This window comes from Wyeomyia smithii, chromosome 3 (genome assembly GCF_029784165.1).
Source record: "Wyeomyia smithii strain HCP4-BCI-WySm-NY-G18 chromosome 3, ASM2978416v1, whole genome shotgun sequence".
In the NCBI taxonomy this organism is placed as follows: Eukaryota; Metazoa; Arthropoda; class Insecta; order Diptera; family Culicidae; genus Wyeomyia; species Wyeomyia smithii.
Window position 1 is genome coordinate 241124653 of NC_073696.1, and position 15260 is coordinate 241139912.

A 15260-nucleotide genomic window follows, 5' to 3' on the forward strand; every position below is an offset into this window, starting at 1 on the left:
AAACACAAAAAAAAAATATTCCGGATGATCGAGTCTAAAATTCCGGCTAATCGAGTCACCGGATAATCGAGTCCGACCTGTACTGGTTTTATTGATATAAATCATTGCACGGTGGCGTCACAAAAAAGAAAAGGAAAGAGATTTTACAGTGGTCGCGGGTTTGTTTACATGGCCTTGACAAATTTTCGGCTCGAGTGAAAATTCGGAAGTGTGATGTTAAAATTGCTTTACTGCCTGGTAGTAACGAATTCGCATATGCGGAAAGCTGTCCGATATTTTTCGTACTCGAATCATTCATTTCCACCCCTATCACTGAATGGTGAATGGAAATTTTTTTTTAACTTCTTGTAAACAAACCCGTGGGAAATGTCAAAAAAGTGAGGTTATTTTTTGTATGTAATGATCTATATTATCGTTAGAAGAAATTTAGCATATGAAAACCTCAGAGAATGGCAATAAAATTTAGTTCTGAACTCCACCACCAGTGGCACTGCATTATCAAACTTTTCATTCTTATACTGTAGAAAAATGGTGTCTTCAGCAAAGTTGTAGATAATGTTGTTGTCACAAAAAACTTTGCTTCAAACACTGTTCTTCTAACTCTTCTTGTTTTAGAGATATCACGCTTCATATTGGAATAAAGCTTAAAATTAGATTTCGTTAAACATGTAAAAAATTGTAGCACTCATAAGAGAACAATGTTCAGCACTCATTTGTATATTTTCGAAACACACAACTTTGTAGAAGACACAAAAAGACAGCTTTTATAAAGATCTGGTTGTTGCCGAAAAAATTAAAAAAAAGTCATTTTCGGTAAATCCCCAAATCTTAAAAAGGCAAAAACTAGTGGACAAATTCCGCATAGGATGAAATATTAACATAATTACTCTACATAATTAATTGAAATGTCTGTCCCTTCCAGTATTTTCATTGTCTGATATGCATCTGAAAAAGACTTATTTTTTATATTTTTGGTAATAACTCGATTGGGGTAGACACTATCTTTCTTGTGTCTTCTATAAAGTTGTGTGTTTCGATGATGTACGAGTATATGCTGAACATTGCCTCCTCCAAGTGCTACAGTTTGTTAAATATTTCAAAAAATCTAATTCGAAGGACTTTTCTAATATGAAACGTGATATTTCCGTAACAAAAAGAGTTTGAAGAAAAATGTTTCAAACAAAATTTTCTGTGACAACATTATCCACAACTTTGCTAAAAATAATATTATTCTAAAGTTAGTTAGATATTTTGCAGCGCCACTATCGGCGGAGTTCCGAACTGAAACTTCTTGTCATCCTTTGAGGCTTGTATATGATAAACTTCTTCTGAAGATGTTTTGTCAACAAAACCAGTACAGGTCGGACTCGATTATCCGGAACATCAAAAAAAAATTCATTCCGGATAATCGAATCACAGAAAAAATATTAAAATTTGCAATTAGCGAACACAAAATAAATATTACCTTTTCTAATTTTACTTGTATGATGCAGTGGCGTAACCAGAAATTATTTCTGAGGCGAAAAGAGGTGATTTCTTGGCAAGCATAAAATAATAAAATGGACATTGATTATTTTCACTTATTTCAAACATGTCCCAAACATGCCGGAAGTGACATGAATGGTAACAAGTTTGCCAGAAAGGATGGTAAAGGTAAAATTTCGGATAAAAAATTGAAAACGAACACCAAAAAAAAAAATTTTGGATAATCGAGTCTAAAATTCCGGATAATCGAGTCTCCGGTTAATCGAGTCTCCGGATAATCGAGTCCGACCTGTATTTGGAGAGTAATTGACAAAAAGTACACAATTGAGAGCTAATATTTGACAATAACTCGGTCTGTATAGAAGCTATCTATGTTTTGTCTACTACAAAGTAGTATGTTTCAATGATGTAAAAATATATGCTGAACATTGTTTGTTTCTGAGTAGTGCAATTTATTTTCAATTTGATATTACCATATAATAAATCAATATAAAACAAAATAAGATGAAAGTACAATGAAGAGAGAAAAAAAACAATGAGAGATAAGCCCGTAACTTTCAATTGAAAAATTAAATTGTTTGGAAATAGTTTGGCGAAGAAAATGGCAACTGTGCTGTAAAAAAAGAACAATACATTTGGATTCTTTGATAGGTAGAACAATCTTAAAAATCATTTGATGGGTTGTTATTTTTTGGATTTTCCAATAAATTTGATATAAAATGGAAAAGCTCAAAACTGGTTTCGTAAACATAGTATTTCTCGAGATTTACTCATATTACCTCTGACCCATATGTAAATAAGATATTTACACGGAGGTAAAAAAAAGAAAATACAAAGGAAAAGTTTTCAAGACAAATGTAACTACGATTTAACCTCAACCATTTTTTTTATATTACAGTTTTGAACTTGATTTAGTTAATTGTTAACTGCGGCCGAAACAGTTGGCATGCATTCCTTTTGAGCTTGTTCTGTTATTCAATCGTGTATCCAACCGTTTGATGTATCGAACGACACATAGTTCTGCGTAAAAAATCATTTCCTTCAAACGTAAACAAACAATAATACACAGCAATCGTAACGTTGGGCAGGTTGTGCCCTGAAACGCATCGTTTCAAACATTTCCGAAAAACCACAATTTCCATCAGATCAGCGTGACCTATTTTGCGTTGTTTGCCTGTGGGTGTTTTCCGCCCGATACGGCAGAACGACAGGTGCCTGAGATATTGATCCGTCCATAGCAACCGACTCCACCGCTCGCTCGACTCTCGTTGCCAAAACATCGACGATGCGCGCGGTTGCGAGATTGTCAATTTATATGATAATTCCGGAAACTGCTCCGGGTTGATGGATCCGATTTATGAAAAGCATGAAACGATGATAGCGATGGATTTCATGCTCAGGTAGCAAGATGTGGAGCCCAGAATTGCTTAGCATTTAAACGCTCTTCGATGAATATTTTTAATGTCTGTGATACCAATTTCAATTTCATTATACGTATAACCCTCAAATTCCAAATCAATCATTTTGCAGGACATACAGAATGGAAGTGATCATCAGCTCGGCTAGACTAGAACTTTACCAAACAGCGTAGCTAGAGCCTTGATTCAGCAGCATTAGCTTAGAACGAGGCGCGGCTAATGACCACGAAGAATTTGTTTTTTCGGTTATCATTCTCGTCATCGCTGGTGTCTTTTTGCCCAGTTTGCCACCCCGGCGTAGACCTAATATGTAGCGAGCGGAAGTTGACTACGGAAACATAATTTATGTAGATATTTTTTCTACAACCACCGCGTGCGCTGTGCTCCATGTAGCAATTCCGACAGGATTATGGCCTTTCACAAGCTTCCTTCCTTCGTCGAGTTTCATTTTCGTCAGCTTAGGAACCTCAAGTTTGCAGGGAGGGTAAAAGCAAATATGATGAATGAGATGTGCTTTCGTCAGTCGCACACAATCAGATCTCGGCCGACATCCGCAAGTAGCGAGATTAATTGGATCATTACGAGATGAAGAACGAAGGATAAAGTGTTTTTTTTTTTTGTTGGACTTTCGGACTTGGTGGAGGTGGTTTAAATGCTATTTTAATTTTACCGTGCTTTTGTAAACGACACTAGGTTGTGTTTAATTGGCGAGTAAAGTTGACATTCTAACGGTGAAGTACGTACCTACCGAAAAAGGTGCAAACTTTTGGCCGTTTATTCAGAGGACTATTTTTAGAAGTCAATTCTATTGTCAAAATCAGAAAAAATGTCAGTATAAAATTAATTAATTTACCCACCTGATAGAGTCACAATACTCGAGCACTCTCTGGTTGACGTGGTAATTGAATGCGTCACTAAATTTAAGAGCCAGTCGCGGAGACCGCAACTAGGTCTTGTTTCGAGGTTCTCCGATTGGACCGAAACTTCCAGGGTTTGTTTATCTATATAATAGAACAATGTTTTGCATAATGTCAGATTTTTTAAAAAGGGGTAAGTGGGGTAAAAAAGCACGTCAAAAATTGATGTCCAAAAATTGCTAAAAACGTAAAACTGTTATAACTTTGTGTAAACTGAATAGATAGTCATGACAATTGGCATGTTTATTCTACTCTATAAACGCAACAAAATGAGGGTTATTGGAAGTTGCTATCGAGAATACATGATGAGATATTCGCATTTTTCTAGAAAAATAACGTGGTTTTCACAGCAGTTTTTCTCTTGCCAACAGATCTAGGATTAAAATCCAAATAATACGTTTTATAGTGCAACTCAAGAGCTTTCATTAAATATATTCAAAAAATGCGCCGTTATAAAGATGCCTGAGAAAATCCATTTTTTTCTAGAACATGTTATTGACCATCATATCGAACCCATTGTGCGAGAAGCGAAACTCCGGTTTTGTGTCCTTGTTCTTCATGCACTAATGCACTAATGCAAAAGTTTGCAGAAATTTAGGTTTTTGGAAAAGGGGTTAGTGGGGTAAACCGGCTCTTCCAATTCTTGTATTCAGAAGCTGCTCAAACCGTAAAGTCGGCTAATTCCCGAAGTTACACGATGAAATGAGAGGTTTATTTTGGAGCTAACAGAGGTAGAACGAAAGCCAACAAAGCCTTGCAATACGTTTTGTTAAACTTTTTTTTTAATATGGCCTTTGAATAATTCAATAACCAAGGGGTCGAATGTAGTATAAAACCAAATAAAATCTATATTTCATTATCTTTATTTTAAATCTGTATTATCATCATCTAAGCACTCGTCTAGCATATTAGTAATTGCACTCAATGCATTTTCAAAGAATGCATTTTTTCTTGTGGCTCTGGTATCAGCAAAAACCTTATGAAAATCAATGTTTGAGAATTGATTGATTCATTATTACCAACCAATATTCATGACGTTCTCGTACATACATCAATGCTTTATCTTTACTAACTTGTATTAGCTCAAGCTTAAAAAAAGCAAAGCCTTGGGGCTACATTCCGATCCGGAACTCAACCTTCTGTTTATTTTATACAGACTGTCTGTATTAGCTCAAGCTTATTCTGCCTATATAACGTAGAAAAGTGAGCGAAAAACGATTTTATTTGTTCTACCGATAAATACATTTCCGGGTTGAATTGCCTAATTCCTGCAGAAGTGTGTACTTGTGAAATCATTCCTTTATGAGCATCTTTCGGTGAAATTTCTTTCTAATTGTAATTTAATTCTTTAAAGGGCACATTAAAAAAAGGCTTAACAAAAAGTATCACGTGGCTTTGTTGACATTCGTTCATTCTCTTGTTGGCTCCAAAAATAACCTCTCATTCCATCGTGTAACTTCGAATGAAAGCCAAGAGTAATTGTTTTACGATTTGAGCAGTTTCTAAATATGAGATTTTGAAGAGCCTGTTTACCCCACAAACCCCTTCTCCTTTCAAATTTTGCAAACTATTGCATTAGTGCATAAACAAACATAACCTGTAAATTATAGCTCAATGGAAGAACAATGACACAAAACGGAGTATCGCTTCTCGCACAATGGGTTCGAAATGATGGCCAATAACATGTTATAGAAAAAATGGATTTTCTCAGGCATCTTCATAACGGCGCATTTTTTGATTATATCTAATGAAAGCTCTTGAGTTGCACTACAAAACGTATTATTTGGATTTTAATCCTAGATCTGTTGGCAAGAGAAAAACTGCTGTGAAAATCACGTTATTTTTCTAGAAAAATGCGAATATCTCATCATGTATTCTCGATAGCAACTTCCAGTAACTCTCATTTTGTTGCCTTTATAGAGTAGAATAAACATGCCAATTGTCATGACAATCGATTCAGTTTACACAAAGTTATAACAATTTTACGTTTTTAGCAACTTTTTGACATTAATTTTTGGCGTGCTTTTTTACCCCACTTACCCCTTTTAAAAAAATCTGACATTATGCAAAACATTGTTCTAATATATAGATAAACAAACCACGAAAGTTTTAGTCCGATCGGAGAACCTCGATACAACCTCCCTTGTAAAGGTGGTTGCGGTTCTCGCGAACTGGCTCTTAAGCTTTAGCAGAGTGTATGTGTCTGTATTAAATGGCCGATCATGCACATTCGAGTTGTAAGTGGGTTTCCGCTGGGTCTGTAAATGCCCCAGTAAGCCTTCCAACGCATTCGACGATGCTGGTTGGGTGGTGCAAAACCATAACCGGGTGCATGCATTGCACATTGAAAACCACCATGCCCTTTGAACCTTTCGGGGTTGCGTCACGACAATTTCAGAAGCCATGTAGAGCGAGAGAACAAGAACGTTTCTACCTTTGAAATTAAATCAAAAATAACAGATGGCGCAGCTGCACGTATACGTAACATACATTGCTTGTAAAGGTTCTGGTGTTTTTCATTGCGATGTGGAAAATAATCCCCAAACAATTTTCATTCCTTTTTATTCCAATGTTAAACAGCTTGTCGCGCGTTATTCGAAATTATGCATGAAACCATTCATTATCGCTTGATTTCACCACCAACGTCAGAACTCAGCTGAAATGATCGCAGTCATCGCTTGCTGAGGTACTCGTGCTAAGACGAAATGTCAAAGTGTGCCACTCGAGCCAAATCGCTCCTTAGGGGAGACCTTCATTTCGCCTGTGCACCTGTACCTACTCTTATTCCGGCTAGGATTCTTTGTTCTGCCAAAACCATTGAAAGCAACCGGTACGCCTGGTAATCTCGCAGCTTTGTCAAGCTTGTTTGCTGCCAGCGATGCAAAAACTGGAAGGGAAAATATGAACTGACCATTAGGGGGAAGGAAAGAGCGTACGCACAAAAGCTTCAGCCCTTGGCTACGAATTCAACAACACCACCGCAAATGCTCTTCGTCGTGCCTGCACACATAATGCGAAACAAAGGACAGGTTTAATTCGTAGATTTTAATTAGTTGAGTACACTTAATTACTACCTCCGACCGTTGGAAGAACCCATCAAAACTGGAATGAAACCGGCTTAGTTCTTATTACTAATACCCCGCTTTCTAGAAGAACCGTATAGAAGCGAGAATGCAGATAATATCCTATTGTTCTACTACAGCTCTAGTGTATTAATTACCCTTACACATCCGGTAACAATCAGCACACAATAGTAATCAAACAGACGTCAGTTCAAATGAGTCACTTGTACAGCCACAAACCAGCATTGTGTATCCAATTAGTTTAACTGGCTGTACATACAAAGGAAACTACAGTGTTTACCTTTTGACCTTCAAAAGCCTGCATGCCTACACTTGACAAACGCGCACACATGTACATCACAACAGTTCGAAACACATGCACCTTTGCTGATACATTTTTTGCTTGTCAACTGTTCCTGTTGGTGAGGTTGGCATATTCAAATGCTACGTTCCGTCAACTACGGCTAGCTTCGTATTATGAGAAAAAAACCTCTTCCTGCAGATCAGTTACAGGCCTTTTCACAGCTCGGTTGGTGTACTAGCAGTGCTAGTCTAAACTTTATGAAAATTCGGGTTTTTTTTGATTGCTTTTTTTTTTTGTTTCGTTCCTGCGGGCGGAAAAACGAAACCTAACCAGTTGGCTTCTCTCGTCAAACCTCCTTCTTTTGCTTTCGTGAGGACAAAAACGAGCACACAAAACGTGACCTAGAACAGACAGGAGAAGGAGGGTCGACGATAATGACAATCCTCAATCCTAGCATTGAAGTTTACTATGAACTCTCGCCGAAATTTAATGATTCCGATCAACAATATTCACAATAGCTCATACTGTTAAGTTTAGTATCGAACGTCGCCAATTCATATCCAAGCAAGCTTTCTAACACCATGTTTTTGTAGGAAACCAAAAGCAGAGCAGCTCAACATAATGACTTACATGATTTTCTCTGTTTCTTTTTTCGTCTTCTCTTGCCTCCACTGAACAAAACCACCCACACCCACACACAAAACCAAAAAACGAAAATCTGCACGCATTCACACGAAACAAACATAATCGTACACACCCACCGACAACCGTGTACGCCATTGTACTTCGAAATCAAATCCCGTTGACACTCGCGCTTGTAAACAAACTACAATCACAACCAAAATCAAATATGGTCACACAACAAACGCACCACACGACCGCCATCCCTCCAAAAAAACACCGACTTGTACTGACGACAAAACTTACGAAGATGGCCCCGCCGTTGTTCGCGTCAATATTTTTGTAAGAAGTATCTCAAAAATCGATGACGTGACCATGGTAAGTTCAAGTCAACACCGCACGCAAAGCAAAAAAAATCATTAGTATCAGTAGGCGAGAGATTACAAGCAAAACAGTTTCCTTTCCGACTTTACCAAAAAAAAAACAAGCAAATGCACAGAGTGAATCGTAGCAGGCCAGCTGCTGGGACCACCAAAGTTAAGGAACTTGTTTCCTTTTCCCAACTGTTGGTCTCGTCCCACTACCTTATCACAAGAAAAAAAAAAACCTATTCCCCGACAGTCGAAGGAGCCGTTTGAAATGTTTATTTTTTGCAGACCAAAAGCAGGCAAAAATATACGGAGAGCGAGTACCGCCGAACTGTCAGTAGTACGACAATGGCCAACTTTGGTCCAAGCTTTCACACACGAACATTTCAATAGAGACCCCGAACGTTGCTCAAGGAATAGTGTATAGAGTCAACGATTAGCTTCTACTGAACTGTCTTATGCGAAATATTTGCCGATTTCTGTTAGAATCAAACTAGTTGATTGAGCCCCTCTGTCCTGTGTAGACCTAACCTCGAATTTGATTTTCCTTGGTTATGCTGTTTAGGTAAAAGCTGTATAGTTTCTCAGTCGATTGTGTCATCATCTTTAGATTGTTTTCTCCTTTGTTTTTTGTTTCTTTTTTCTTTCAGGAATGTCCAATCATTGCAATAATCACTTCTCTCGTGCAATGAAAGAGCGATAAATCATTGCTTTCCACTAACTCTTTGACTAGTACATAACATTCAGTGAACTAATCGTTGGCTACCTTGAGATACGAGTCGCGTTACGAATTTTTGCGTACTAAGCATTCCTATATTTTTTCCAGCAACGGGTCATAATCAGCGCTAATGAGTTCTCAAGTTATGCCGCTTGTTTTCAGTAGTTTGTTTCTTTTTCTGTCTTTCTTTCCTACTTTCTCTCTCTCTATCTCTCTTTCCTATTTTTTGTCTAGAAATTAAACTTTAACCGATCTTCAACCGACTCATTTTACTGTGAATGTGTTTGTCGTAATGGTATTCTGATGACAGCGCGTGTTCGTCATTCCTGTAAATTCTAGTATTTTTCAAGTTATTTCTTCTTCTCACTCACCCTCAGTTCTCTCACGTTTCTTCTTACAACATATCATTGAATGTGATAGATTTGCTTTTCTTCACTTGAATGTCACCGAACTAAACAAACAAAAACCTCTGTACTAGTTATTCGTTCGAGTATTTCATCAATTTTGTTTCCATTAAATCGTCATCTAGCCAGCCAGCAAAGTTTTTAGTTTTCGAGGGCTAAACTGAAAGAGAAACAATGACAGTAGCAACAGCGACAACAATAAGAAAATACCGCCACTCTTTGTCATTGTTTGTCTTTCACACATACTAAATGCGCTGCTTTGAATGTGAATGTGAACTGTCGAGATTCAATTTCTTCCGTACACAAACCAAAGTAATTTCGAAATGTGACAATATTCAGTATGGTATGGCCAGTAAGATAATATAACTTGTAGTATTTGTAGCTATAATGGAAACTGATTGTCTTCTTCTAACCTTATTTTTATACATGTACACATGCATACATGCATACATACATACAATAAAAGGTTGTCCCATAATTTATCCACTACACTCAAATGAAAGAAATTTTTGGTTCACTGAATGTTAACCGTAGAGAAGTGATTATTGACCCATCCTTTTTGTTTGCATTATTTTCCTTTAAACCCCGTCTGTTTTCATAGTTTCACATATTTTGTACGTGTTCGTATTCAAATTTTTGATACTTGTTTTTTGGTTGTCTCCACTTTGAACTCTGACCTTCTAACTAGATTTTAATACCAAAAATTGACACCACTTCACAAAAGCTCTTATGCTATACTTACCTAAAACTCATGTACCCAAAAAAAAAAAAAATCAGAAATATAATCTAAACTCACAACATCCAGATTGCATTATTACAGACTATGTAATTCAGTATTTAGTAAACTTCGTCCTTGGTGAAACTTGACAGTGGGTTGCTGTCATTATGTTGAAAAGCGAATGATATCCGAAAAAATGTCCACTAATGCCGTCCAGCAGGTAGAGCAAGCAAGGGGACATCATAAACAACATAACACTAATCTATAGTCATTCATCTAGTCATCTAAGAATTACTCACGTAGTGTAACGCAGCAAGTGCTGCCAATCTCACCATAATCACTATTTTAGCGCATAGTTATTACGTTCCATTCCGTTCTTCTCATATAATAAATAAACCGCATATTTGTTTTCAGATTTTTACTTCAAATATTCGAAAAATTCTAGCATATGCAAACTTATTATTATTAACACATCTAATCCGTTCTCTATTTATATGCGTTATTTTATGATTACGAACATTACCTCTTTCCTCCATAATTGCTGTTGTGTCTGTGATGCCCACACACTTATCAAATAAAAATAACCCGTGAAAAAATACTAGATGATAAGGCTACACAAGTGTACGTCAACATGTTCCTTAGATCGATATCGAAAATCGACGATTACAAAATGGTGAGTTTGTGTGTTAAGCAAAAGACCTACAATCAAACAACTGCTATTGTTCTCTGCTCAAGGCGCCTAGTTTGACAGATTATCTCCGTCTGTCACATACACGCTAATGTGAAACGTTTTATAAGGAGAGATAAAAAAAAACACCGACAATCGTTTCTATGTTCACTTCGCTCATATCCCTTCTCCCAGTAAAACATTTTAAATTCCATTTCCATTCAACTATGTTCCGTTCTTTGTTTTGTTTCGTTTCTAGTCATATCGAATCGTTGCAATCTTCTGTTCTAAAAAAATAATAATACTTCACCTAACAACACCAAGCGTGTGAGAGAGTGTGCTTCACAGAACTAAAAACAATGACATTCAAGCATAACCTGGCGTCAAAAAGGAGAACTGAACCTCTGTCGTCACCGATCGCAGCATGCCACGACTACGCGTACTACGGCCGCACGTGGCATGCTGTGAGATCACTAATGCCACCATCACTAGGCGCTTGTTCACCAATATTCACGCCAAAAATTGAACGAGAAACAGTACCAAAAAGACCAAAATCACACTCCCCCACTATATGTTGTTGACACTTCCGTTTTCCCTAATAAATTTATGTTGCTCCACTTCACCAGAGCCATCAAATCAAGTTTATAAGCAGATTAACCTACTAAAGAAAAAATGACAGAAAAAATCGTTATTGTTTCCTTTTTTACTTTTGATTCCGTTCGAACTAGCAATCCCAACAGCAACAACACAAATGTTCGGATTATAGGTTATATTTTTTACTCTTTCTAACAGTTTTATTACTATTTCTATTCTTTCTTCAACATCATACAATATACTTCAGACAATATCGTTCTATCAAGTTAATTATATTTGCCTCTAACCGAAACTAAATATAAACTCTAACACCATTTTTTTCATCATTCGAGTTCATTTCGCTCTCACTCTCTCTAGTTCTCAACTGTAATTTTTCTCAGTTCAATTTTCAATCAGAATATACAAACCGAAGCGCATTCCAGTTTCAGTTTCATCTTTCCATTGGTTTGTTTTTATTTTTATTTTTTATTCATTCGTTTCCGTGTCTTATTTTTCCAAATTGATGGCGTACAACAGATCGATGTCAAAAATGTTGTTGTTCAAGTATCATTATGCATTACCCTGACCCGTTCCCATTCTATGATCGTCTAACCCAGCTAGAAAATTTCGTATTGTTTCCGTCTTCGTTTCGTACCTTACCGCCACTATTCACCGCGATCGTCTTATCTTCAACGCTCCTCCTCCTTCATTCTTCCATTGTTTCTACTTTTTTTATCGTTTGTTTTTTTCGTTGTTCTTCCGTTCGTCTGAGTGATAACTACTGTAATTATTCTGTCGAAGTGCAAAGTGGCGCGATTCTCCCAGAGAAAGGAGAAAACACGCACCACTGTAATCATGTGAATAATATTTTACTCTCTATGAATATCGTAAGTGCGTTTATTAACGTTTATTAACTATCGGTGTGTACGGTGTGACTATGGCGATTTGCAAAATTTATCGCAGTATTTTCTCGAATCTTTTGTAATATACATCTTCTCAGTCGTATGTTTGACAGTGTCCTACGTTCCAGTGTACAGTTTCCGACTTAAGCAGAAGGAAAACAGTTTAATGATAAATTTCCTCTTGATAGTTTTTAAACGCTTTTACGCCCTTAGAAACCTTGCCAGAAAGAAGCCGAAACGTTGAATACATCATTAGAGCGAAGTTTTTTTACTACCGAGGTGGAACAGTTTTTGTCTTTCCATACTACATTTTCTTACCGAGGTCAAACAAGTTGGCTTCTATGTAAAGTGTGATTGGCTTATCTCAAATCGCCAATTAAAGATGGAACGAATAGAACTTTTCCAATTACAAATACCAGTTGCGGAACACTAGATCTCTTGACCTTCGGGGTGTTTTTCTTTTCAGCCCATACCGTGGGATGGATCTTTTATGCCGCACAATAGACGTCTGTTCTGTATTGGCATATTTTAGGGACAGTTTTGGTCTGTTTTTTGCCTGTTTAGTCTACACAAATCAGTGGAAAATGTAAATATTGTTAGTAAATTTAGAAAGAATTGCCTCATAAGAAAAGTGGGCAATGTTTATGATTGGAATAAACATGAAACGTAACTTCATACAGACTCGCAAACACCATCACTTATGTATTACCAATAGTACTTTGACACTTGCATTCACCTTTACATCTTTTGTCTTCCAAGAAATGGTGCTAAAGTTAGTCTGGTATTACAAGAAATGGGTTCGTTTCGCTTATCCAACCTGCAACATCATATTCATTACATTTCGTCGTACTCTATCATTCTTCACCCTTTATTGTATACCAACTTTGTTTAGCTTTTCGGCAGACCCCAAATACCCTTTACGATAAAAGTGTTTATCTCTTGAGGCTACTCACGTATCAACGTCGGTCTCGATATCTTCATATAAGCAGAAGAGCGGGTCAGCCAAACCATGTGCCATCGAATGGAAAAAGTTATAATTGGAGGACTTACTTTTTGTCCGTTTCAATGTAAGTTTTATCAACTTCAGCAGTATGAAGCCGAGCGTTGTCATGCAGTAGAATCACTTTTTCGTGTCTCTGCTCGTATTGTTACCGTTTTCCGCACAGTGCTCAGTTTGATGAAATCGATTGAAGGCGATACCGTTCCTAAGGAATGGTTTCGTTTGGTTTTAACAGCCCATAATCTCACGAAGCTCTCTCATGATGCCGGAACAAGAGCGTCGACCTTTCGAATGCATCTCTTGATTCTACCGATCAACCGTCGTTGATCTGCTGTTATTTTACACCAAAGGAACTTGAACAACCAAAAAAAATCTTCGATTGGACGACACTGAGGTAGGTTCGTTGGTTTGTTCAGGAACGTTTGTGGTTTTTTGACGTAATGTGATGAGGTTTTATCTGTCCAAAACACATACCTTTCACCGGTATGGTGTTTTTGAAGAAATGGAATTAAAATTGCGTTCAAACATTTGTTCTTGTATATTTCTTGATTGATAGCCAAACCACTAGGCTTGAACTATGATTTTGACTAAAACTAAAACAGTCCTTTTCTGTTCACAATTCTCGCCGATCTTCCACTACTTTTCTGGCGGATTGTTGTTTAGGTTTGTACTGGCATAAAGGGAGCGAATGAGCTTACATATACATACTCTCATTCCTCTCTGTGTGTGTTTATAGTGGAGTAAGAGAGCCTCAAATATAATTAATCTATTTTTCATCACCCGTCACGATGCGACAAAGGAGACCCTTCCTTTTTTGCCACACACAGGCCAACGACGCTCAACGTTCCTTAGCTTCAAATCATTAAAAACTTAAGTTTCTTGTTTTGGAATCATTCCCAAAGCATGCAATCGTTTGGCATGGATCCTCATTGATGCCTCCAATTTACGCGTCTCAAATTTTTCGCCTTCCTCCACGCAGACAGTCGTTGAAATGCCGTCTTTAAACCAGCTTAACCAATCACGGTAATTTGTTTGACTTAGAGTAGCACTTCGTTTAACTTTTTTTTAACTCTCTATGCACTTCGTCGCCCTTTTCTTTGATTGAAATGAGAATAGTATCACTTTCCGCTAATAACATCACTAACGTGCCAAAGCGATTTGTTTACCATGAGTTGATTCATAACATTTTAGATATTCCAAAATCAACTATCGCTATCTATTGACAAACATCGAGAACTTAGCTGCGCACCTAATGCAATTTTGTTACTAATAAAGAAAGCATAACAGCTGAGAAAATTACTTACTTTTACTATCATGGCAACAATCCTCCTCCAATTGTCCAATACCGAACGAGTAGCAGATACCCAAGTTTCTCGCTTTTGGGTAGCCGTTCTCCATTCTCCTCGAAAACCAGCAGCACGTGCATCGAGTGTGGGGCCTAATACCAGAATCTAAGGCCTCTTTCTGATTCTCTGCTGAGTAAAGTTCTGGCGGATCTCAGGCGGGGCATTCTGGTTACATGTCCAGCCCACTGCAACTGTCGTTTTTTCACTTATGTGTACGTGTACACTTGGTGCAGTTCGTGATTCATGCGCTCCACCTCCGCGACTGATGTCTATGCATGATGTTGATTCCTCCAATGTCATTCGAATCAGCTTTATCAGTTTCGTCGAAAAAGGTTTCTAGGTTTATCCGCCATGGCTCATTTCGCTTAACTGAGTCGTACGACGCTTCGAAATCCGCAAACAGATGGCGAATCTGCAGGTTGTATTCCAGAATTTGTTTAAGCGGGTGGTCCCCCTCGAAAACCACCATGGTATTCACCGACAAAAGATTCCGCTCACGGTCTTAATCTCAAGTACAGTATACAGGAGAGCACTTTTTACACTGAGTTTAGCTACGTGATGTTTCCATAATTTCTGCAATTAAGTCGACAGGGCAAATGTGATCTTCCAACTAGTCGTTTGGTATTTATTCATCCGCCCAGATTCGTAAAATTATCTGGTGGGACGTTCGGTAGCTGCTCGGTCAGAAGTTTGGCTGGGATACGTTTTTTCTTAGCAGCTTTGCCGTTTTTCAGCTCTTGAATCGCCGTTTTGATCT

At 37.6% G+C, this 15260-nt stretch overlaps 1 protein-coding gene across 8 annotated transcripts in view; it reads left to right on the forward strand.

Moving 5' to 3' along the window:
• The window catches only part of LOC129730022 (glutamate-gated chloride channel), a 132029-nt gene that overhangs the window by 71874 nt on the left and 44895 nt on the right, over positions 1-15260 (forward strand). For 3 of the 8 annotated variants that reach the window (XM_055688972.1, XM_055688980.1, XM_055688976.1), the window contains exon 4: positions 10618-10688. The exons of 3 other annotated variants lie outside the window; for them this stretch is intronic. In XM_055688972.1, coding sequence (XP_055544947.1) covers positions 10618-10688 — 71 coding nt within the window. Of the gene's footprint in view, positions 1-8117; positions 8186-10617; positions 10689-15260 lie in introns of all 8 variants that reach the window. 2 more of the 8 variants (XM_055688973.1, XM_055688977.1) reach the window with 1 other exon arrangement.